Source organism: Gavia stellata, unplaced genomic scaffold (assembly GCF_030936135.1).
Source record: "Gavia stellata isolate bGavSte3 unplaced genomic scaffold, bGavSte3.hap2 HAP2_SCAFFOLD_60, whole genome shotgun sequence".
Classification (NCBI taxonomy): Eukaryota; Metazoa; Chordata; class Aves; order Gaviiformes; family Gaviidae; genus Gavia; species Gavia stellata.
This window is the reverse complement of record NW_026776979.1, coordinates 617,186-639,621: the sequence shown is the minus strand read 5'-3', so window position 1 is coordinate 639,621 and position 22,436 is coordinate 617,186. Positions and strand designations below refer to the sequence as shown.

Below are 22,436 nucleotides of genomic sequence, written 5' to 3'. Positions count from 1 at the left end.
ATTTTTTTGTTTTTTACTTTCCCACTCGGCTGTGGCCTCCATGCGGTATGTAAATCCCATTTAAATTGGAGAAATTTTGACACTCCCTGGACCACCTCTGAAACGAAATGAGGCCCATTGTCAGAAGATAGCCCTTCAGGAATCCCAAATCTAGGGATTATTTCCTTTAATATAATGCTTTAACAACCTCTCTAGCCAGATTGGTGTGGCAAGGGAAAGCTTCTGGCGATCCTGGAAACGTATCTACTAACACTAGTAGATACTGTCTACATTTTGGTAACTCAGAGAAATCTATTTGCCAGCGTTCCCCGGGGGTTATTCCTCTTTTCACATCACACGCAGGAGGTTTTCTTTGTATTTTGGGATTGTTTACACAAAAAGTTCAGTATCTTCTTACTATTGCATCTGCATTTGTTTGCATCTTTGGTCCTAGAGCGTATCTTTTCACGCTGCTTATCGTAGCATCTGCTCCCATTTGCATTTCCCCGTGGAATTTTTTGAGGAGGGCTTCCATCCTTTTGGCTGTGGTGAGAAACTGTTGACTTGGTATTACCTGCCATCCTTCTGAATTTTTCGAACACTAACGTCTCTGCTGATCGGTCTTCTTTTTCAGAATACTGAGGGGGTTTCCTATCAATTTCTGGGTATCAAGGCTCCACTTACACATGCACATAAGGCAGCTTGCTTTGCTGTTAAATCAGCTTTTCTGTTTCCTTCAATTATTTCTCCTTGTCCTCTATTATGACTACTTCTTGTGGTTAATTTCCTGTAAACTTGTTCAATGGTGGCTGTGCAGTCATGCTGTAAATGTTTTTGTTCCGCAGTGGGAGGCTGTCCCAGGGTCAGTTTTCGAGCTCCCTGGATCAAGAAGGCGGTTGCAGCTACAGCTCGTAAGCATGCTGGCCACCCTTTGCTTACTTCATCCAATTGCTTTGAGAAGTCAGCAACGGGTCTTTCCCAGCTTCCAAGAACTTGGGTCATCACTGCCAGGGCCATGTGCTGCCTTTCATGCACATACAAGCGAAAAGGTTTTGTCCTATCTGGCAATTCCAATACTGGGGCATCCATCAGACTTTTCTTTATCATTTCAAAACTTTTCCGACATCCAGAAGTCCATTCTAGCAATTCTCCTCGTCCTTTCACCGCCTCATATAACGGTTTGGCCATCGATCCAAAGTTAGGAATCCATGCTCGACAGAATCCAGCCATCCCCAGAAACCCTCTCAATTGTTTTCTTTTTGATTTTGGTTCTGCAGTTTTACAGCTTGCTTCTTTTCTCTCTATTCCCAACTCTCTTGATATTTCGAAGCGCGGGTATCGAACCTTTTCCTTTGCAACTTGAGCCTTTTTCTGGGAAACTCTGTATCCTGCTAATCCCAAATAATTCAGCAAACTAACCGTGGCTTCCAAGCAGCTTTCTTTGGTGTCAGCTCCTGTTAGTATGTCATCAACATAGTGTAACAGGGTTATTTACGTTGTCATATTTACCTTGCCACTGTTCCAATTCCTTTGCCAGTACGTTACCGAACAGAGTAGGGCTGTTGTTAAATCCGTGAGGGAGCAGAGTCCAGCACAGCTGCGCCTTTCTTCCTGTTGTGGGATTTTCCCATTCGAAAGCGAAGATTGTCTGCCTTTGTTCGTCCACTGGGATACAAAAAAAGGCATGTTGGCTACGGCCCGTGCAAAAATCCTTGTCACAACCTGAAGCACGCCACAGATGTGACATGGACGGTCCCTTAGCTCCTTTTCAAGACAGGCATGGCGGTAAGTGCAGGAGACAGCTGAAGCCAGAAAACACTGACAGGAATGGCATGAAGGTTTAAAGAAAAAGAAATACTGGGCACTGTTGCGAATGAGTGGTTTAGGCTGCTTAAAGAATCGCCGTTCAAGGTATTGGCAAAAGTGATTTTAATAGAAGTTTATAAATATGCGACTTAATAGAATGAGTGGGATGCCCGTGGAGCCGTGCTAGCCACCGTTGTTGACTTGCATCAATGATTTTAGTGTTCATTTCATCTTGACTGAATTTTTAAATAATTGCCTCATTTTCCCCCTATGCTTTTCTTTTCTTACTTTTATTTGAAGTGAAACTGCTAGAGAAAGTCATAAAAGGCTAAGAAGAAAAGAAACACATAATTCTGGTTAGCACTTTTTTGTGTGATCACAGTGAACCCAATTGCAGAGTTTCCTTCAGGCAAGCAAAACTCTCCTCTGTAGGGCTGTTGAGAAAATTGGCAAGTGGCCCATGCCAACCAAGGAGCGATGCTGGGACACAAAGTATAGAAATACAAGGGTAACTATTTATTCCTGTGCATGAGGTGTCCCAGCCAAATGGGGGTACCCCAAATGGGGTTTGACGCAGGGTTCTTCTCATCTTGGAGTGTTCATGTACAACACGATTTGAGTAATCACCAGCACCCAGAGGATGCTGGGAGAGTTTCAGAGATGTGCTAGAGGGGCTGGGATGCTGGCGTTATTTTGGTTGCCCAGGGGTGTCTTTTATCCTGCTTAGTTTGATGGTGTTGATTAATTCCTTTTCAAATTCTCCAGAGCCTTGCATACTACTGATGTCAAACCCGTTAGGCTATAGCTGCGCAGCTGCCTGACTCCAGTTCTTTGGGGAAATGTTTTCTGTAGCTCAGTAACAAACCTGCTAAGTCAGAGGTAGATGATGTCAGAAGTTCTTGCTCTGAGAGAGGGCTTCAGTTTCATGGGTGAGTTCTTTCTGAATTCTGAAAGAAGTTCCCTGACTCCTTTGATCCAGCCTGCTGAACTCAGTCCTTGCTTCCTCGCCCCACCTGCTCGAGATCATAATTTTTGTGAAAATGGAGACAAAGGATTTGTTTGAAGATCCTCTACGTACAACTCAAAACGGGAAATCTCCCTGCCTGCCTCCTGACTTGCCTCCTCCTCTCCATTCTTTTTGTCTTTCTGAGGCTGAAGACTGCTCTAGTTCGATTTCCCTGGCTGGCTGTGGTTCTAATGCTTGTCATTCTATTCCTGCAGTTCTCCCTGTGACACGGCTACCTCGTCCCCATTCCCAACTGCCTTCCTCTCCACCCGCTGGAGTTGCTTAAAGAAGACTTTGGTTCGGAGATCTTCCCCCCAAAACCTGAACCAGGTGAGGGTAAAAATGCGTCTGCCAGATGGCCAGTTGCTGCTTCCAGAATTGCCCCCGGTATCTTTTGTTTTGTTCTCTGCTCCCTTTGCACGCGGGACTGTGGCCTCTCCCCGTTTGTCTTTCTGTTGCTGAATTTGACTAGAAATCATCTGGTAGCACTGAGCAGAGCTTTTCAGTGGCCAGTGTGTGCAGACCTTCCAGAGCACTTCAGCTCCAGTCATGAATACCAGACTGGCCAGCATGGGCCTGTATGTCAGGGGAAGGATCCATACAGGAGATGTCTCTGGATCTGGCAGCCTTACATACTGCTGGACTCTGCCTCTCTTGAAAATGGCGATTGCCTGAGCCGTTGGGCAGCTCCTTCAGGCTCTGTAGGGGAAGAGAGCGAGCAGCAAGGTCGTGTTCTCGAGGATCTCGGCTTGAGAATGCCGTTTATGGAAAAGCCTCCTCCTAGACCTTGTCTCTTACAAACGGCTTGCTTAAGCAACCCTCTATGGTGCAGGCTGCCTGAGACCTTGGGAAGGACCCATTGCTCGTGACCAGCTGTTTCTCCATCCCTGTGCTTGGCGTAGGAAGCTGCTCTCAGCGCTGATGCTGGGAGGTCTGAGGCCTTCTGTAAAAGCTCTGAGTTATCTGCTGGCTCTGGTTTTCCCAGACTGTGCATCAAATACAGCTTTGTTGAGCCTCAAGTGGGGCTCTTGTTCTTGTCCAGACTTTTGCTCTGACACCATCAAGTGCGGAGGACTGGGATTTTTCAAAAGCATCATGTTTCTCTTTGGGCTTCCTGGGGAGGGGTTGCAGTTGTGCAAGGCGTGTTGGGGAGCTCAGTCTTCCTTTGGGATGCTCTCTGTGGGACAGGACAATTGCTTTGAGCTGCCTGTATTTCTGGAAGGCTTACCCACATTTGCCTTCCATCGGAAATACTGCTTAGTGGCACTTGTTTTTAATTAATAAAAAAAAAGGGCGGGGAGGGAGGGGTGTGTGAATAGCAGAGTGCGAGTGTACAGTGGATGATCTTCTCCTGCTTGGAGTAAATGGTTTTATCATTAAAAATATCCCTTCAGTGTTCCAAAAATCAGTTCCCTTAAAGATTGAAGTGCTTGCTGATGGATTCCTGGCTGACAAAATCCCCTCCCAGCTTGCTTCAATGTGAAATCCTCTTTAAAGTGGCATTGAGATTATCTGGCGTGATTTCCTTCAATTAATCATACTTGTCTAAAGCCTGTATTTTTGTTCCTAAATACTAGGATCAGAAGTTCATAGAAACATCTTCTGTGTCTGGTTTAAATGAGTTAAAGCTCTTGTCGTGTCGGGTTGAGGGTTTCTAATGTTATTTTTTCCTCTTTCAGAGGGAGATGAACACGCACATCTCGCCCTCCAGGAGCGAGGACGCCGTGTCCGGGTTCAAGCCCGTGCTATCCTCAAAGCTTGTGTCCTGGAGTTGGGCGTGGAGGGGGGTCACCCTGGGAAGGTGTGGTGTGCTGTAGCAGTTGGAGCTGTGAGGTCTGGAAGGCACCAGCGCTGTGAAGTCTGGTGGGTGGTGGGGGGGTGGATGCGGCTGTTGGGGGTCCGTCATTTGCATAGCCCCGCCCTCCCCCGCACGCTTCAGAACGTTTGGGTTCCGGTGGCAGTTTGTGAGTGGTCCCTCCCAGTTGGCTCAACGGACCCGGCACAGCCAGTAGATCCCGCTGGAGCTCCTCTCTCTGGCATAAACCCCTCCGTGTTTGTGATTTAGAAGAGGAGACATTTGAATCTCCAGGTCTCCTTAGATGACCTTCAGGAGCTGTGGGCTGTGGGTGGGGACTGGCTCTCTTTCCACTTCCTAAGTGGAACAGCTTTAAGAGGTGAATCTGCCATTTCCCTTCTTCTGGGGGTTACGGGAGCTGTTTGGGAGGTGAGGGAGATGTACATTCACGGTCTTGAGCCAAATTGGATAGAGCAGAGATAGACTGTCATTTGTCTGACCTCAGCTGTGTATCTGTAATGTAGCTGTAATTGTCTCCGCCTGCAGAAGTGGACTGAGGTCCTGTTTTGTTTTAAAGGAGATGTAACAAATAAAATCAGTGACTCTAGTGCGCGGTCTTTCTGCCCAAATATGTAAGCATTTGCTTTAGGATAAGGTAAGCAGTGCCTTGAACTCACTGGTTCTACTGAGTAACTCTCCGTTGTCTAAAAATGGGACCGATGTTGGCTCAGACGCGGGTGTCTACGTTAGAGACATTCGTGTTTAGTCAGATGAATCACACCCCAGTCTCCTGTGGTCCTCATCAGGTCTCTGACAGCTCTGCTGTTAGCCCTTATGGAAGCCAAGTACAGTCTCTGTCTCTTTTATCTCTCCTTTTTTGTTTGTTTAGGGTTTTGGGGGTTTTTTTGTTTAACAGAAAGGAAAGTCAGTCTTGGACATTCAGCTGCCGAAGAAAGTTGGTGTTTCAAGATCACGCTTGGATCTTTCAAGTAGGTCTAATTAGATGCCTTTTCCTCTTCTGTTCATCCCTGATAAGCTTAGGCACTCTCTGTTTGTCCTGTTTCTGAGGACCGCTGCCCAAGGCAGCATTGCACAGGGAAATTTCTGTATCTCATTTCGCACCATGAATTTTGTTAGTCAGCAGGCATGAAGTATTTTTAGAACATAAGCTAACTAAATTGCACTGAAGTGAAAAAGGTGCTCCGTAACATCCGAGAGATAATTCTGGAATGTAATCGGAATATAAATATTTTGAGCAAAAGATGCTTTAAGAGTTAGATAAAAATTATTAGCATAGTGCTATTTTCTTTAGTTTGGATTTTTATAGTTCTTCGATTTAAAGTTTGAATTTAAACAAATTTAGTTGAATTGATGTGGAAAACATGTTCAAATAGCCAAGCATTTCTTTCGAAGGAGAATAAGCTAAGTAGCACTTACAGTTTTGGCTTTGAAGTGTTTTGTATGTTTGAATGCATATCTACAAGTTTCTGTTGAATTCAAGTGGCCTAGAAAAGTGATCTTTTAATTCTGTGTCACAAATTTTATGAGCCACCCCCTTCTAAAAAATGATGGTTGCCGTTGCTTAGTGGAGATGTAGACAATTAGTGGTTGGGCTGTGGCCTCTCAAGACACGTCTCTCCTTTTGTTCAGAAGACTCTTAGGCTGTAGCAAGCGCCCAGACGTCACAGCGAAAATGGAGGATGCAAAAAAGAAGTCAGCAAGTTACAAAGGAGGAATGGGCAAGTAAAAGGCAAAAGCCTGAGTCCCATCTGTCCTAAATAATGAACTGCTCAGCCCTGGGCTGGTGGCACAGGCCACCTGCAGTTCAGGGTGTCGGGCACAAATATTCTGCAGTAAGGTACTTATCTCCTTCCTCACAGAAGGGGAAAAAAAAAAAAAAAAAAAAAAAGGAGATGCCTGTTACTTAGTTCAGTAAAGGGAACTTGAGGACAGAGAAGAAGGGCACCCTAACAGCAGTCTGCTGGGTAGACTGAGGTGATGCGGGGAGTCTGCTCCCAGGGAAGCTGTTCCCCTTCGTAGAATTCAGTAACTGTTTTGTTGGGGGTTTGAAGCCGAGTTCCCAGCAGGCACACCATAACTCCTTTCTCTCTCTCTCTCTCTAGCCCGTTAATTGTCTCAATACTGCTCCAGATTTACAGAGAGTGGGATGCCCACCGTTAAAGGGAGGTTCTCGCCTCAGGATGCCTGCCACCTCGAGCTTAGCCTTGTGCTTGGTCCCTGAGAAAGCCACGGCTCTGACTGCAAAGCTGAGTGAGTAGGGGATGCAGAGATGGGACTTTTGCAGGGAGCGCCTGAGCCGCCGGGCTGCTGGACAGCGTGAGACCCATGCCAGCCAATTCATCTTTTAGCTCCACATGCCTTTTGGCAGAGATGCAGGTCTCGTGGGGATTGTGGGGACGTGCTCCTGCATCTGGAAAAGATGGCTGAGTTCTGGCGTAAGAAGGGCCCTGGGGTTTCAAGGTCAGAGTTGAGGCAGGTATGGAAGATGGCAATAGCTGTTATCTTTAGTCAAAAAAATTCCTTTTTGTATATTCAAGCAGTCTGGAAGATGAGTCAAAAAAGAGAAGCCGATGCTACACACACTGCACAATCTTAAGTATTTGTTTTAAATAGGCGTGAGGTCAAGCTAGAACATGTTTTGCAATTTGGGTATTTACTGCAGCAAATTTTCTGCTCTTTCTGACTGTTTTCTGTGACTTTTAGCTCGTTTCACCTCCACAGAAAGAAATACTGTGCATATGAAAGAGGCCGTTATGAATCTTCCCTTGGGAGATATTTTTTTTGTGCTCTGCTTTTAAATTACAATCTTTATTATTTATGCCAACGTTTAAAATAGCTTTCTGATTCCCTGGTTAAAGTATTCTGAACCTACTCCAGCTACATTTTACTATGCACAACTCCCACCAACCATCAGATTTTATTTCAAGTCATTTTTCATGAAATAACACGCATTGCAGCCAGAATCCTGTGTTGCTGTTACCTGGTTTTCTCTACAGTTTCTCTACAGTTTTCCAGCTGTGTTCCTCCTCCCTGTGTTGCCAGTATTTCTTTTTATCTTAGAACACACAAGTTCCCATCATCTCCCTTCCTAAACAGTGCCCTGTAATCGTGTTACCATTTTTGTTGACCTTTTTGGGATTCCTGCAGGTTATTAACGCCTTTTTAATGAGAATCCTGGGATTGGAACTGTTTTCTGAGCAATGTTTACTCAGGAATTGGTAGATTATTCCCTGTTCTCTTTTCCTTTACATCCCCTATTTCTTTTTTTGTCTGACACCCTGTTATGTTCAAAGTGGAGCTATGGGAATAACTGATTTGGGGCTTTGCTGCCAAATCAATACATTAAAGAAAACCTGTGTTTCAGACTGAACAGAGATGATACTCAACCTAAAATCTTTAGAATGACTGGGGAGATTTTTTAATGTTTTCACCCCTTTTTAAAAGAAGAAAGAAATTTGACAGTTTTCAAAATGAAAGCATCATTTCAGACAGAAAATAGAAAACTCTGGTTTTCCATTTTCTGGCCATGTTTGACTTCAAATCATAAACAGCTTCAGTGTTCGCTGAACTTTGTTCTTTGGTGGCCAAATTACTTCCCTAAAAGTATTTGTTTTCCTCAGAGTGATTCCTTTTAACACTTTTTGAGCAGTATTGAGTGCATATGTCTGTATGTTCCTTCTGTTTATGTATCTCTATTTATGTGTAGGCATAGAAAGCGAAGCGAATGTCTTTATCTTAGTCATGCAAATCTCACTTATTTGATTCCACTGTGGTATAAGAGCATGGGGTAAGCGGTGGTTACTGGGCTCAAAAGTGGAAGCTCGACCATAAAGACCTCAGCAGGTCTTTGCAGAGAGATAGTGGTGGCATTTCGAACATTTGGCCCCTTTAAACACTGGGATTTTACTTGCATTTATGTACCTAGATATCTAAATCCTGGGGAGGTTGTGTTTTAGATGCCTTCACTCTATTTTTGGTTCTCATTTGACATCACAATTGTGTGTTCCGAATCACTGGGCTTCTGACGGAGCCACGTGAGCAGCCTCATTCACGTGCTGATGGCTGTGAGAAAGCAAACAGGTTGTCACAACAAATGTTCCTGGCCGCGTCCTACAATGGCTTCTGTAGCACGAGGGTTTTGTGTTCAAATGTTTTTTCTGCTCTTGTTGAAGTGCCGGTTCTGAAGACACGTTGAAAATCTGGAACAAGCCCAGCGCTTGTCCTCAGGGATGTTTGAAAATTCATGCGACTTCTAAAATGCACACAGGACGGACAAAGGAAGGATGCTTGGGATTCGTTGTTATTTTGAAAACAGACTTTGAGTTATCATCATGTTTTTACTCTTCCCTTTTCCTTGCCAGGGAGTGAAGCCGATTTTAGCTCTTCAAGCAGCATGGGCGGTATTTCAGTGCCTGAAGTCCACGTGTCTGCTGCTGGAAGCAAAAGATCTTCTTTTTCTCTCAAGTAAGCAAAGCAATCTTTCGTGAATAGTGCAGGTGTCACTAGTGCAGAGGTAGACTACTCTGTAAGGTCTTGCAGCTAATACAGACAATAGCAGTATTGTGAGTTTTAAAACAATTTGGGTGATGCTGTGCTCTCGGGCAGTACTTATGTGGATGAGAACTGTGATACGAGAAAGAAGAAAAAAAAAATACAAATGCTGTGTTTGGAGACCAAAACCAAAGAGTTCAAACTGACAGGACTGGTTTCCTGCCCTTTGTGGAAGAGCTGGCAGGCAGGCTGGGACTGGCAGTGGGATAGCCCTGTGCTTAAGGCACACACGTCTCCAAGGTCGCAGCTTGCCCCAGTGTACAGAGGTTGGCAGAATGATGCTTAATGAGCAGTTTCCTGTCTGTGTCATGAGACTGTTGGAAAAATAAATGTTACTTAAGTGCTCTCTAGGTTAAACCTAATAAGTAAAGGTACTGGCTGGGGGAGAAAGCAATACTAGATATAATATGAAGCCCTAAAATCACCTTACTTGCAGTAAGATGATGTATCATTTCATAGATTATTGTGCATTTAAATGTAACTTTACGTTAGAGCATACTGACCTACTTAATTGGACAGAAGTCCTCTGTAAGAATGCTCCTTCAAATGCGTGGCTGTGTTACGCACAGTCTGGGCAAATTCTGCCTCACACAAGAGTTGATGCTGTACTGTACCGAGTGGAAAGAGATGTCTCCTTTGCAATATGTTCTCTTTAACTGTTTGGCTTAAGTCGCTGTGAAACATTTCCACGTTATCACAAGCCACAGTCCTGCACTTCATTGTGAAATGGTTATAAAATGACCCAAGCGGCAGCAGTGTGATGGAGGTCTGCGGCAGCCGCTCAACCACCTGTTCCTTATAAACTGTTCCATTTTCGGAGAAGGGAGGAAACCAAGTCAGATGATTTTGAGAAGAGAGCTTGCTTCATAATTCTGTGGTATTTCAATTTTTATGCTTAAGGTTTCTCTTTTGCTGTCTGGATTTGCCTTTTACCATATTTTTTTGAAACCAGCCCTTCCGTTACAGTTTAGAAGAACAACTGGCATGAGAGGACGATGTTGGCAGCGTAGTAGTGCAGAAGGCAAAGCAAGTGAGGAATGCCCCTCGAGAAGCTGTCCTCAGAGCACCCCAGCCCTTTGGCAGCTGTCAGGCAATGCAGATACCAATTGCTGTCAAGCACACAGTTGACAGTCCGATTATTTAGTAAAGAGTGGGAAAAGAAAGGTAGATATGTATGAGGGGAAACTGGAAGGAAGAAAGAAAAGGCTGTGCTTTTTTAATACTCTTTCAGACTGCTCACAGTGGGTTTCGAACTATATCTAAGCAAGTGAATAGCTGACAATGGCAGCTGAAGCAGCCGGTATGCCAAAGGCAGGAAAGAACAGTGGCTCAACCAAAATCTGTTTTCACTGCACGCTGTGATCCTTCAGGCCGCTTGCTGAGGAGCTTGAAAGCAGTCTTACAGCAGACCTCCGTGGACAGGCATCTCTATGCAGACCTGGCTGGGAAAGGCTGAAGTGTGGTTCTTTTGGCACTAGTCCAGGCTGCAGTTCTCTCATTACTTAATGGAGTCAGAGGTTCAGGGAACGTGGATGATCTGATGGAGTCACTGGGAATCGTGCTATCCACTGAGAAATGTGAAAATGGCTGAGGTTTTCCTAGATCACGTAATTCAGACTGAGTGCCCCACAGTCAGTGAAAGAACGTGCAGTGGCTGATGACTTTGGGACTGACTTTCTTCACGGCCACTCACAGTTACCTGTCTGTTTTAGTGTTTAGACAACTTTGTGTGTAAAATAAGACACATAATGGTTGCGTGATGAGGATAATCCAATATGCCTTAACCGTGTTGCTTCCCCTGCAGCCGTGGCCCTTATGGTCGGAATAATGGATCCTTATCCTACAAGTCCAGAGCCAGCCCACCTGCTTCTCGTGAAAAGGACCCTTTGTCAAGACTGGGCAAAAGCCAGCTGTGTCCTGCTAACGTCCACCAGAATTATGGGGCTTCTTCCGCCAGCAGGAGCAAGCCAGGCTCATGCAAAGGAAGCGACAGCAGCTCAGTGATGAGGCAAGTCTTTATTTCAGCATGCCAGTGTTCAGCGCACTGTCTTACCGTCTCTGCACGGTAATGTGGCATTGGCTGTCTGGGTTGCCGTGCAGGTCAACTTGCTCCTCAGCATAGGTGTGACTCCTCATATTGGTGGCTCACCAGTCAACAGGGTGCTCCATCCCCTGTAAAAGCTTTATTGTTTCAGCACTGTAAAATTCAAGGTTACTTTTAGTCAAAGCCCCTTATAGTTGTTTTTCACTCCAAGGCAGGCTCCTTCATGTGGTTTCATGGCATCAATTCCCATGTGGATTTACTGGTTCTTTTGTATAAGGGTCCTTTCGCTTTGGAGAGTCTTGGATGGGGTAGTATAGAAAATATGATACACTCAGGTGAAAATTCACCCTGCCCAGCCTTAGGCACCTCTCTGTGCAGTTTCCCGTACAGGAAAGAAAACAGATACCTGTCAGAGCATGCAACACGTATTGCAGAGAAGAAATTGCCACCACACTGCTGCTGTTGCCCTCTCTCTCTCTCTCTCTCTCTCTCTCAGGCAACTCAACAGCCAAGCATGTCAAATATGCACCTAAAGCCAGACAGGATGAATCTAGGTTTCAGGGTGCTCAGCTTCCTACCTCACATGTGGAGCTGAACGCAGTCCCTACACTACCTCACCTGACCGTGTCTGCAGCTGGGTGCCTTTGCCGGTGGCCCGGCTGCCTGCCCTTGGGCACACCACCTGTTTAGGGTGAGGGGTTGGCTGGGTGTTTTAAAGTTAAGTGTCTCCCTGCACTGAAGACAAGTATAACAAATAGCAAATTTTGCACATAGCCACAAATCAGCCATTTCCTCAAGTACTTTGATTTGCCGGAGGGAGTCACTTGTGCAGGCGGTGAGGAGCCCCAAATGAGTCAAGCTTTGTATTAGTGTATGGGATGTTTTTCTTTTTGCCAGGACTTAAGAACTGTAGGAGTGATGTTATGTGATGGTTTGATTTTTTTTTCTTGTCACCATTTCTTGTGGTGACAATCACAGCGTGAAGCCAGAAAATCCAGAGCAGTGCTTGACTCCTCTGCAGCAGAAGGAACTTACAGTGCGGCATTTGAAAACAAAGCTGAAGGAATCTGAGAGCAAACTTAAAGAAAGGTATATTTCACTTCAGAAATCAGAATTAGAAAGACTAATTCAGGAGCATTTAGGGGTGGGAATCCTGAATGTTTTTACTCATTTCTGGACCGCATAAAGTCTTCATTAAGAAATTTGAAATATGATCAATCTGATTAGGTTCGTTTCAGGTATTTCAGGTTTCATAGTGTGCTCCGTGAATACGTACCATGCAGTTTAGTTATGAATATGGCTGCCTCTTTTCCCTTTTCTGAACTTCCCTAGCAGAATATTTTTAAAGGGTCATTTTTTACCAGTCTGATTTAGCATTGAGACCTTTTCTACATAAGAGTTTCGACTTGCAAGCATGTTATTACCTTAGTCTTCTGTTCTGCTTGATTCAGTGAAAGATGACTACAGCTGTCCCCCTTCTCCCCTAATGAAAGAAAAGCTCTTACACCAACCAGTGTGCCCGCTTGTGGTTTTGTCGCTTAGATACTGAATTTTTCGCAAGAGCCCTTTGTATGGATGCTGAGCAAAAAAGCGGCAATGTGCATTCCACAGCAACAGACGTCATCTCTGTCATCTCTTTTACTAAAGCTGCGCTCTGAGAGCTGGCTCTCCAGCACACACAGCCCAGGCGGGCACAAAGGGGTGTTTGAGTGGAGCCCCAAGGCAGAGTCCCAGGGACCCCTTGGACCAGCTCGGGATAGCCCGACCTCTGCATCTGGGAGGGCTGGATCTCAGTAAGGGCCCCCTCTCCCCACTTGCTTGCAAGTCAAGGCAGCAGCCTCTGGCTCCACGCTGGGCTGGGTGGGTGCAAAGCAAGCCAGATGCCTGCAGCCCCGAGCCCTCCTGCTGTCTGAGGCCAGTGTTGGCTCTGGCTGTACGTGACGAGCTGCTGGCAGGCACAGGGGACGCATCCAGGCAGCAGTTCCTCATTTCACAGAATCACAGAATCATTAAGGTTGGAAATGACCTGTGAGATCAGCTAGGCAAACCATCAACCCACACCACCATGCCCACTAAACCGTGTCCCACAATGCCACGTCCACACATTCCTTGAACACCTCCAGAGATGGTGACTCCACCACCGCCCTGGGCAGCCTGTCCCAATGCTTCACCACTTTCTCAGTATAGAAGTTTTTCCTAATATCCAACCTGAACCTCCCCTGGCACAACTTGAGGCCATTTCCTCTAGTCCTGTCACTAGTCACCTGGGAGAAGAGACCAACACCCACCTCTCCGCAACCCCCTTTCAGGTAGCTGTAGAGAGTGATGAGGTCTCCCCACAGCCTCCTCTTCTCCAGACTGAACATCCCCAGTTCCCTCAGCCGCTCCTCATCAGACTTGTGCTCCAGACCCCTCACCAGCTTCCTTGCCCTTCCTCCTCTGGACACGCTCCAGCACCTCAATGTCTTTCTTGTAGTGAGGGGCCCAAAACCGAACACAGCATTCGAGGTGCGGCCTCACCAGAGCCGAGTACAGAGGCACGATCACCTCCCTGCTCCTGCTGGCCACACTATTTCTGATACAGGCCAGGATGCTGTTGGCTGCCTTGGCAACCTGGGCACATTGCTGGCTCATCTTCAGCCGGCTGTCAATCAACAGCCCCAGGTCCTTTTCTGCCGGGCAGCTTTCCAGCCTCCAGCTTTCCATTTCCTCCAGGGTGAGGCAGTAGGTGAGATGTTAAGCGCTGCACTGGTTGGACCTTACCTAGAGCCAGCACTTGCACCTCAGAATGTCCAGGATCAGAGCACAGTCCACAAGGCTGCTGGCTGTGTGGCGAGGTCGGTGACTCTAGTTAGCAATCAGCCGGCGTGTCTGGGCAGCCGACTGACATCTCTGCCAGCTCCGTTCAAGGCAGCAGCAAGTGCTGCATGGAAAAGCTTGCTTCTTTCTTGGAGCATCTCCGCAGCATAGCCATCCCAGTGCAGTGGAGCCTCATGTTGACCCTTTAACTGACCGGTCAGCAGAAGCTTTATAACTTTTTTATTTTGCTACAGGGAAATGGAAATAGAAGAACTCAAAGCTCAGCTGAGACGGATGAAGGAAGACTGGGTTGAGGAAGAGTGTCATCGTGTGGAGGCAGAGCTGGCCGCCTTGGAAGCAAGAAGGGAAGTTAAACAACTCAAGCAGGTTATTGAAAGCATGAAAAACAGCTTGGCTGAGAAAGACAAAAAAATGCAGCAATACTTCATAGACATTAGCATTGAAAACAAGAAACTGGAATCTTTGCTGCAGAGCATGGAGATGGCTCAGAGCAGCTCTGTGAGAGATGAGCAGTGCCTGGAGCACAGGTGTGACTCAGAGGGGAAGCCGTTGGTGTTGTGTGCCACAGTGCCAGACAGCCTCACCACAGAGGACCAAGCTCTGAAGGAGGTGGCAGATAGTGGGCTGCTTCTTAATGAGGGCACAGCTAACGGGACTGATTCCTGTGAAGACAGTTTGACCACCATAACCTCTGAGTTGAGTGATCCAGCTCCCTCCAGTTCTGCTCTGAATCAAGAGATGCTTGAAAATGTTCTGGATGAGAAACTAACTTCTTTCCAGGAGGAGGAGAAAGTCAGCAATGTGATGGTGGAACAGGCCATCCAGACTGACGTGGTGGCATCTAGCCTAGATGTGGAGCAGCTCATTCAAAACATCTTCAGAGCTCAAGGTGCCTGTCCTCTAAGCCCACCATCTTCACTGAAGGAACTGGGTGAATTTTCTCCTGGAAGGTTCAGTGACTCTGGTATCGTAGTGGACTTAACTCCAAGTCATCTAAACCCTGCCATCCTTTTGTCACCTATGGAGTCTCCATGCAGGAAGGTGGAGCACGGAGTTAATGAAAACTATTTCGTGAAAGAACGTGATTTTACAGAACCTCATGATGATGAAGCCTTTGGGTATGTCAAGACAGGAATAAAGAAGAGATACTGTAGCAGCCCCTGTTGTACCAACTATCCTGTGGGCTTTCCGTACTCGGAGAGGAGGAACAGATCCCGTTTACAGTATTGGAGCATTGCTTTGTGTTTGTGGCCTGGTGGCCCTGCACTCTACACCATACACCCTTCGAGATGAAAACCTGAAGTCCACTCCACCCCTGGGCACCGGCTGGCTGAGGCAGAGAGAAAGAGGGGTGAGAGAGATCATAAAAAGTTATTGTCTATTCTGATAGTCCACTATTTTGCTCCTGACTATTTGATCGGCATTATAAATTGTTTCGAAAACACGTTTCTTGTTTCAAAATGAAAAAGCTGAACCCTGTAGTTCCACAAGATGGTTTTAACTGGTGTTTTTAACAGTACTGCTGCCTACAGAAATAGTCTTCCTGCTCCCAGGCACTGTGTCTCTCCCCTGTACTGATGTCTTTCTGGTGCCAGCACATCTGCACAGCGAACATGACCAGGGAAATCAAGGAGAATTACAGCTAGCGCTCTGCCATGTTTGTTTGCTGAATTACCTTGCAGCTCAATCAGTTTCCCTGGCCGGTTCACTGAGCAAACGTACAAGTGCTTTGCACTGGCTCAAGGGTAGCACGAGATGCGCATGGGAACAGATGGCCGGAGAAAGGTGGGGTATGTCTTTAGGCAGCACTAACCTGAAACATTTGTGAAACTACAGTGTTAAGTGAGGGACGCGGAGACTGGTTCCCACTAAGGGTATCACTCATGTACTCCAGAAAGGCTGCTAGTGTTTACAATTTGTTGTCCAAAGAGTCAATTCAATTTAGAGGTAAAACCCATATTTCCCAGGAAGCTTCAAGCACATCATTCATGCCTGTCTCGTGCAGTGCTCTTAATCGTTGATGGGAGTCTTCAAACATGTTACAATGCTAAGTATAGGTGTGGATACACTTTGAAGATTGATGTTGTTTTAAAGTCTTAATGAGTTGGAACCTGATAGTCATTTGAGCCCTTTGAAATACTTTGTATAAATGTATGATGTTTTAACTTATTGTTTATTTAATTGCTTTATTGTAAATTGCCTTTATAATCACAAGTTCAGTAAAGCATGTTAAAAATATTAAACATGTGTGAGTGTTTTCTTGTAGCAAAGCTATACAAAATGGCCCGTCTCAGCTGAGCTATCAGGCACAGGCAGAGCTGGAGGGGCACTGTGTCAGGGCATAAGGAACCATCAGGACCCGGAGAACGCCTCATTTCAGCTCCGAGCGTAAGCACTCAGCCAGAGAAAAAGGCTCCAGCCAGTCTGTGGACACGCAGGCCACCCGCTCTGCCGCATCCACGCTGCATTAAAGATGCAAGTGACCTCATCTTTAACCCAATGCAATCTTCCAGAAGCTTGCAACTTCTCATTTCTGCACTGCCAGGAGAGTATCAGTCTTCCTGGCATTTAACAGACATCCAGAAGGCCTCGTTTAACCCGGCCGAGAGGCATGCAGTCTCCGTGTGCCCAATGAGATGCCACTGTGACCATCAAACCACGAATTCTCCGTGTCCCAAACTTGAGATCTGTGCCTAGGTCAGATGAGGGCAATGTTATCCAACAGATGAAATAGTGGAGTTTGTCTGGCTCCACCCAACCTTTCATCAACACCTTACAAAGAAGGTAATTCTTACTGTCTTGCTTGCTCAGTTACTTCTCTTTTAAACAAAACTTGTGTCAGAACCTACTTATGACTTAGTTAAAATTTCTGGTTTTCTAGGCAGAGATGATCTAGGCCGATAGCTCCCCCCACCCCTTCCCATTCTTTTACAACTTCACTGTTCCCTGTGTTACAAATCTGTAATATAAAAACTCACCTACACAATGTATGTAGGTGAGCAGACACTTCTTTATTGCAGCGCTGGACGCACAGGGGATCACTCCACCTCGTGTGCGTGCTTAGTTTCTCTGCTACAAAAGTTATTTACAATCAAAGTATACATATTCATCACATTTCCAATAAACAATTAACATACTCATACCGTTTCCGAGAACTCATTAATATATGTAAATGCTCGTGACGCATGCACCTTCAGGTACACAGGTCGTCGTCTGATGTCCTCTGGTGGTCGTCCATAGTCTTCCTCATGGTGTCCTTTAGTTGAACCCAATCTTTGTGCATGCTGAGCTTGGTTGTAAAATTCCATTCTTGAATCTTCCTAAGTTTTCCTCGGTTTACTGATCAGGCCTACAACTTATCATTGTCTTGACAAGCAAATTCTACCTATTCATGATGCTACATTGTTCAACAGTTAGTTTATGATTAAATCACAGATAATTCATACCTAGTTACCTTCATACAGAATATATATAATTTAATTTTTATTAATCGCTCTCTGGATTATACTATTCTACCAATATCCATCCTTAAAACAATCAATGGTTATTTCTATTAATATTTATTGATTGGCATTCTTGATATTTGAATCAAGGTGGGAAAGGTAAGGAATTTTCCAAGCAGCATCACTGGTGCATATCAGGTCACATTGTCACAGGACTCAAACAAGACTTTTCTATTCAATTCTTCATCGTTGCATCTCGTTACTGTTAGTTCCTTAGTATGGAACAGCGACTCCCTGGTGAGGATCCTATGGTTATTGTTTCTAACTGAACAATCCTAACGTATGCATTTGTATTTTATTATTTTATTTGTTAATCAAATTTAACCTTTCTATATGATCATATTTTGATTATTTTAGAAAACCAGAGTATTTACAACACCTGTATGCACAGGGACTAAGGCTCAGGCACAGAATTTGCTGCCTTCACTCATCTGTCACAAGATAGGAAATCCATACAACCCATGAATTCAGGGATAATAGCATCCACACAGCAGAAGATGGAGAAGGTATTCACCGAAGCTCTGAGCGGCACCTAAGAACCACAGGGACTCCCCTCTTCCTACACACTTTTCCTTCCCCCAGACATTAACTTTTCCTCTTCATTAAAGCACTGTTGCCTTCTGCTGCACATTTACCTTGCACACTTTTCCGAGAGGAATTCCACTGTAAATACATATAGTAAGTGTACAAAAATTGCATTTGAGAAGTGCTGTTAACTGAACTGAGTTTTCACAGTAGCTTTATGAACAGGAGGATGCAAATTTTTTTCAGTTATACTACCTATGTAACGAGTATAAGGTGGGAGGATTTTTTTCCCTAACTGTAGGAAATAAAAGAATTTCTGCTAGGAATACGAATTTACCAATGGAAGTAAGTGGTTAAATCGCTCCCCTACGTTCACAACATCAACCTTCCTCAGAAAGGAGCGGTGTGCACCACTGTTCTGTGGTGATGCCCCCGCTGGTAACCACTGCAGTGTGGTAAATGGCCATGGTAGCGCAGGAAGCTGCAAGTGACAAAGTGACAAGAAATCCACTTCAGTGTTCGGCTCTAACTTGTGCTCTACCATAGTGGCCTCTACCAGGAGTACATTTAGAGTTGCAGGTCAGCCATAACAAGTCATTTTCTTCTGCAGCGGTCACTATGATCTCCCACGGAAAACGGTGAAGTATTTAGAAAGACTTTGATAAAAAAGCAAAAGCAGACATTCTTCATCAGGCAGGAAGCAAAGGGGTCTTTAAAACTCTTTAAATGACATGTTTCAGGTAAGCACAGCTTCTCAGACTAATCGAGTCTTAGGCAGTAGTATTTGTTCAAATACTGTACAACCTAAAGCCACTCAGTTCTCAAAGATTCAGAGTAAGTGAGTCAGTGAGAGCACAGGACAGTTACAAGGCCTCGAGCCTAGGCCCCCTCCCAGGACAGACTGGGATCATTCCCAGTTCAAACTGGATCCCCTGGCCCCCTCCCAGGACAGACTGGGATCATTCCCAGTTCAAACTGGATCCCCTGGCCCACTCCCAGGACAGACTGGGATCATTCCCAGTTCAAACTGGATCCCCTGGCCCCCTCCCAGACAGACTGGGATCATTCCCAGTCCAAACGGGATCCCTTGGCCCCCTCCCAGGACAGACTGGGATCATTCCCAGTCCAAACTGGATCCCTTGGCCCCCTCCCATTACACAGTGGACCTTGTCCCAGTCCAAACTGGATCCGCTGGCCCCCTCCCAGGAGAGATTGGGCCCTGTCCCAGTCCAAACTGGATCCCCTGGCACCCTCCCAGGACAGACTGGGCCCTGTCCCACTCCAAAATGGATCCCCTGGCCCCCTCCCAGGACAGACTGGGATAATTCCCAGTCCAAGCTGGATCCCCTGGCCCCCTCCCAGTACAGACTGCAATCATTCCCACTTCCAACTGGAGCCCCTGGCCGCTCCCAGGACAGACTGGGCACTGTCCCAGTCCAAACTGGATCCCCTGGTCCCCTCCCAGGACAGACTGGGATCATTCCCAGTCCAAACTGGATCCCCTGGCCCCCTCCCAGGACAGACTGGGATCATTCCCAGTTCAAACTGGATCCCCTGGCCCACTCCCAGGACAGACTGGGATCATTCCCAGTTCAAACTGGATCCCCTGGCCCCCTCCCAGACAGACTGGGATCATTCCCAGTCCAAACGGGATCCCTTGGCCCCCTCCCAGGACAGACTGGGATCATTCCCAGTCCAAACTGGATCCCTTGGCCCCCTCCCATTACACAGTGGACCTTGTCCCAGTCCAAACTGGATCCGCTGGCCCCCTCCCAGGACAGATTGGGCCCTGTCCCAGTCCAAACTGGATCCCCTGGCCCCTCCCAGGACAGACTGGGCCCTGTCCCACTCCAAACTGGATCCCCTGGCCCCCTCCCAGGACAGACTGCGATCATTCCCAGTCCAAGCTGGATCCCCTGGCCCCCTCCCAGTACAGACTGCAATCATTCCCACTTCCAACTGGAGCCCCTGGCCGCTCCCAGGACAGACTGGGCACTGTCCCAGTCCAAACTGGATCCCCTGGTCCCCTCCCAGGACAGACTGGGCCCTGTCCCAGTCCAAACTGGATCCCCTGGCCCCCTCCCAGGACAGACTGGGCCCTGTCCCAGTCCAAACTTGATCCCCTGGCCCCCTCCCAGGACAGACTGGGCCCTGTCCCAGTCCAAACTGGATCCCCTGGCCCCTCCCAGTACAGACTGGGATCATTGACATTCCAAACTGGATCCCCTGGCCCCCTCCGAGGACAGACTGGGATCATTCCCATTCCAAACTGGATTCCCTGGCCCCCTCCCAGGACAGACTGGGATCATTCCCAGTCCAAACTGGATCCCCTGGTCCCCTCCCAGGACAGACTGGGCCCTGTCCCAGTCCAAATCAGAGACCCTGGCACCCTCCCAGGACAGACTGGGTTTATTCCCAGTGCAAACTGGATCCCTTGGCCCGCTCCCAGGACAGACTGGTCTCTGTTCCCATCCAAACTGGATCCCCTGGCCCCCTCCCATTACACAGTGGACCTTGTCCCAGTCCGAACTGGATCCCCTGGCCCCCTCCCAGGACAGACTGGGCCCTGTCCCATCCCAAACTGGATCCCCTGGCCCCCCTCCCAGGACAGACTGGGCCTTGTTACAGTCCAAACTCGATTCCCTGGTCCCCTCCCAGGACAGTCTGGGCCCTACCCAGTACAAACTGGATCCCCTGGCCCCCTCCCAGGACACACTGGGATCATTCCCAGTCCAAATTGGATCCCCTGTCCCCCTCCCAGTACAGACTGGGATCATTCCCAGTCCAAACTGGATCCCCTGGCCCCCTCCCAGGACAGACTGGGATCGTTCCCAGTCAAACTGGATCCACTGGCCAGCTCCCATTAGAGACTAGGGTCATTCCCAGTCCAAACTGGATCCGGTGTCCTCCTCCCAGTATGGACTGCGATCATTCCCAGTCCAAACTGGATCCCCTGGCTCTGTCCTAGGACAGACTGCGATCATTCCCAGTGCAAACTGGATTCCCTGGCCCCCTCCCAGGACAGACTGGGCCCTGTCCCAGTCCAAACTGGATCCCCTGCTCCCCTCCCAGGACAGACTGGGATCATTCCCAGTCCAAACTGGATCCCCTGCTCCCCTCCCAGGACAGACTGGGATCATTCCCAGTCCAAATTGGATCCCCTGGCCCCCTCCCAGGACAGACTGGGCCCTGTCCCAGTCCAAAATGGATCCCCTGGCACCCTCCCAGGACAGACTGGGATCATTCCCAGTCCAAACTGGATGCCCTGGTCCCCTTCCAGGACAGACTGGGATCATTCTCAGTCCAAACTGGAGCCCCTGGCCCCCTCCCAGGACAGACTGGGCCCTGTTCCAGTCCAAACTGGAGCCCCTGGCCCCCTCCCAGTACAGAGTGGGATCATTCTCAGTCCGAACGGGATCTCAGTCTGAGCTTTACCAGAGGTTGATCCCAGCGATTAGATCCCTTGTTATCCAGGCACTCGTGTGCAGGAACTCTTATTCTCTTCTTTAGGAACTCTCCTTTAATCTGGTGGGTTTTTTCCCACCCTCCATTCCACCCTGAGCTGAGAGACTGTGGTCAGGCACTGGTCACAGAATTTTATTTTAAAAAGAAACGGAAATCATCCATGGAACACCGAGGAGTTCAGAGCTTGTGAAGTGTGGAGCACGGTAGCGAGCTGAGCTTTTACTGTTTTCTTCTTTGCAGGAAGAACCCGCAGCACAAGCTAGAACACAAGCGCCGTGCACCTCCAGGTAAGCCAAGTTGTTTAACACAGCTCAAAGGTGGGGGAAAAACCAACCCCAACCCAGCAATGGATAGAAAAACGGGAATGAAATGCTTTCAGCTACTGTAAGTGAAGAGCACTGTATTTGCAGCTTGCTGCGTATTACGCTGGGCTCTCGCGAGTTAAAGATGGTATAGTGTGGTATTACCGGATCTCTGTATTCTGCTTCCCCCCCTTCAGAGCTGGAGTCTCACAGTGAAAACAGGGAATATATTCAGGAGTTACTGAAGTGTTTCTCAGCATTTCCAATGGACACTTTGCCTTTTTTGGTGCTTTTTCTTGATGATTGGACTCGGAGGGTTTTTCCGCTTGAAATCCCGATGCAGTAAACAATTCAGAGCGGAGCAGAGCCGTCATGGCAAGTTAATGATAATGTTTTCTACTGCAAAGAATCGGGACTATGACATTATTAAGGAGAAATTGCACCCCGGCCGCGCCCGCCCCCCCGCCCCGGCTCCGTCCCCCCCCGCCCCGTTATTCCAAACTGCTGCGAAAGGAGGAAAAGCAAATGCACACGCGGGTGCGCGCGCGCGCTGCCCACCCGGGACGTGGGGGGTCGCCGGCGGGACGCTCCCCACCCCGCTCCCCGCAGCGGGGCTCGG

At 47.4% G+C, this 22,436-nt stretch overlaps 1 protein-coding gene across 1 annotated transcript; it reads left to right on the top strand.

Annotated features, from left to right (window-relative positions):
* The first annotated feature begins 1,758 nt into the window (after positions 1–1,758).
* On the top strand, positions 1,759–15,668 carry LOC132321550 (syntabulin-like). Its single transcript, XM_059835047.1, is given in 8 exon segments — positions 1,759–1,764; positions 4,471–4,561; positions 8,969–9,071; positions 10,963–11,226; positions 12,157–12,291; positions 14,256–15,170; positions 15,172–15,373; positions 15,618–15,668. Coding segments are annotated over 8 exon segments (1,767 nt in total).
* Positions 15,669–22,436: the final 6,768 nt, after the last annotated feature.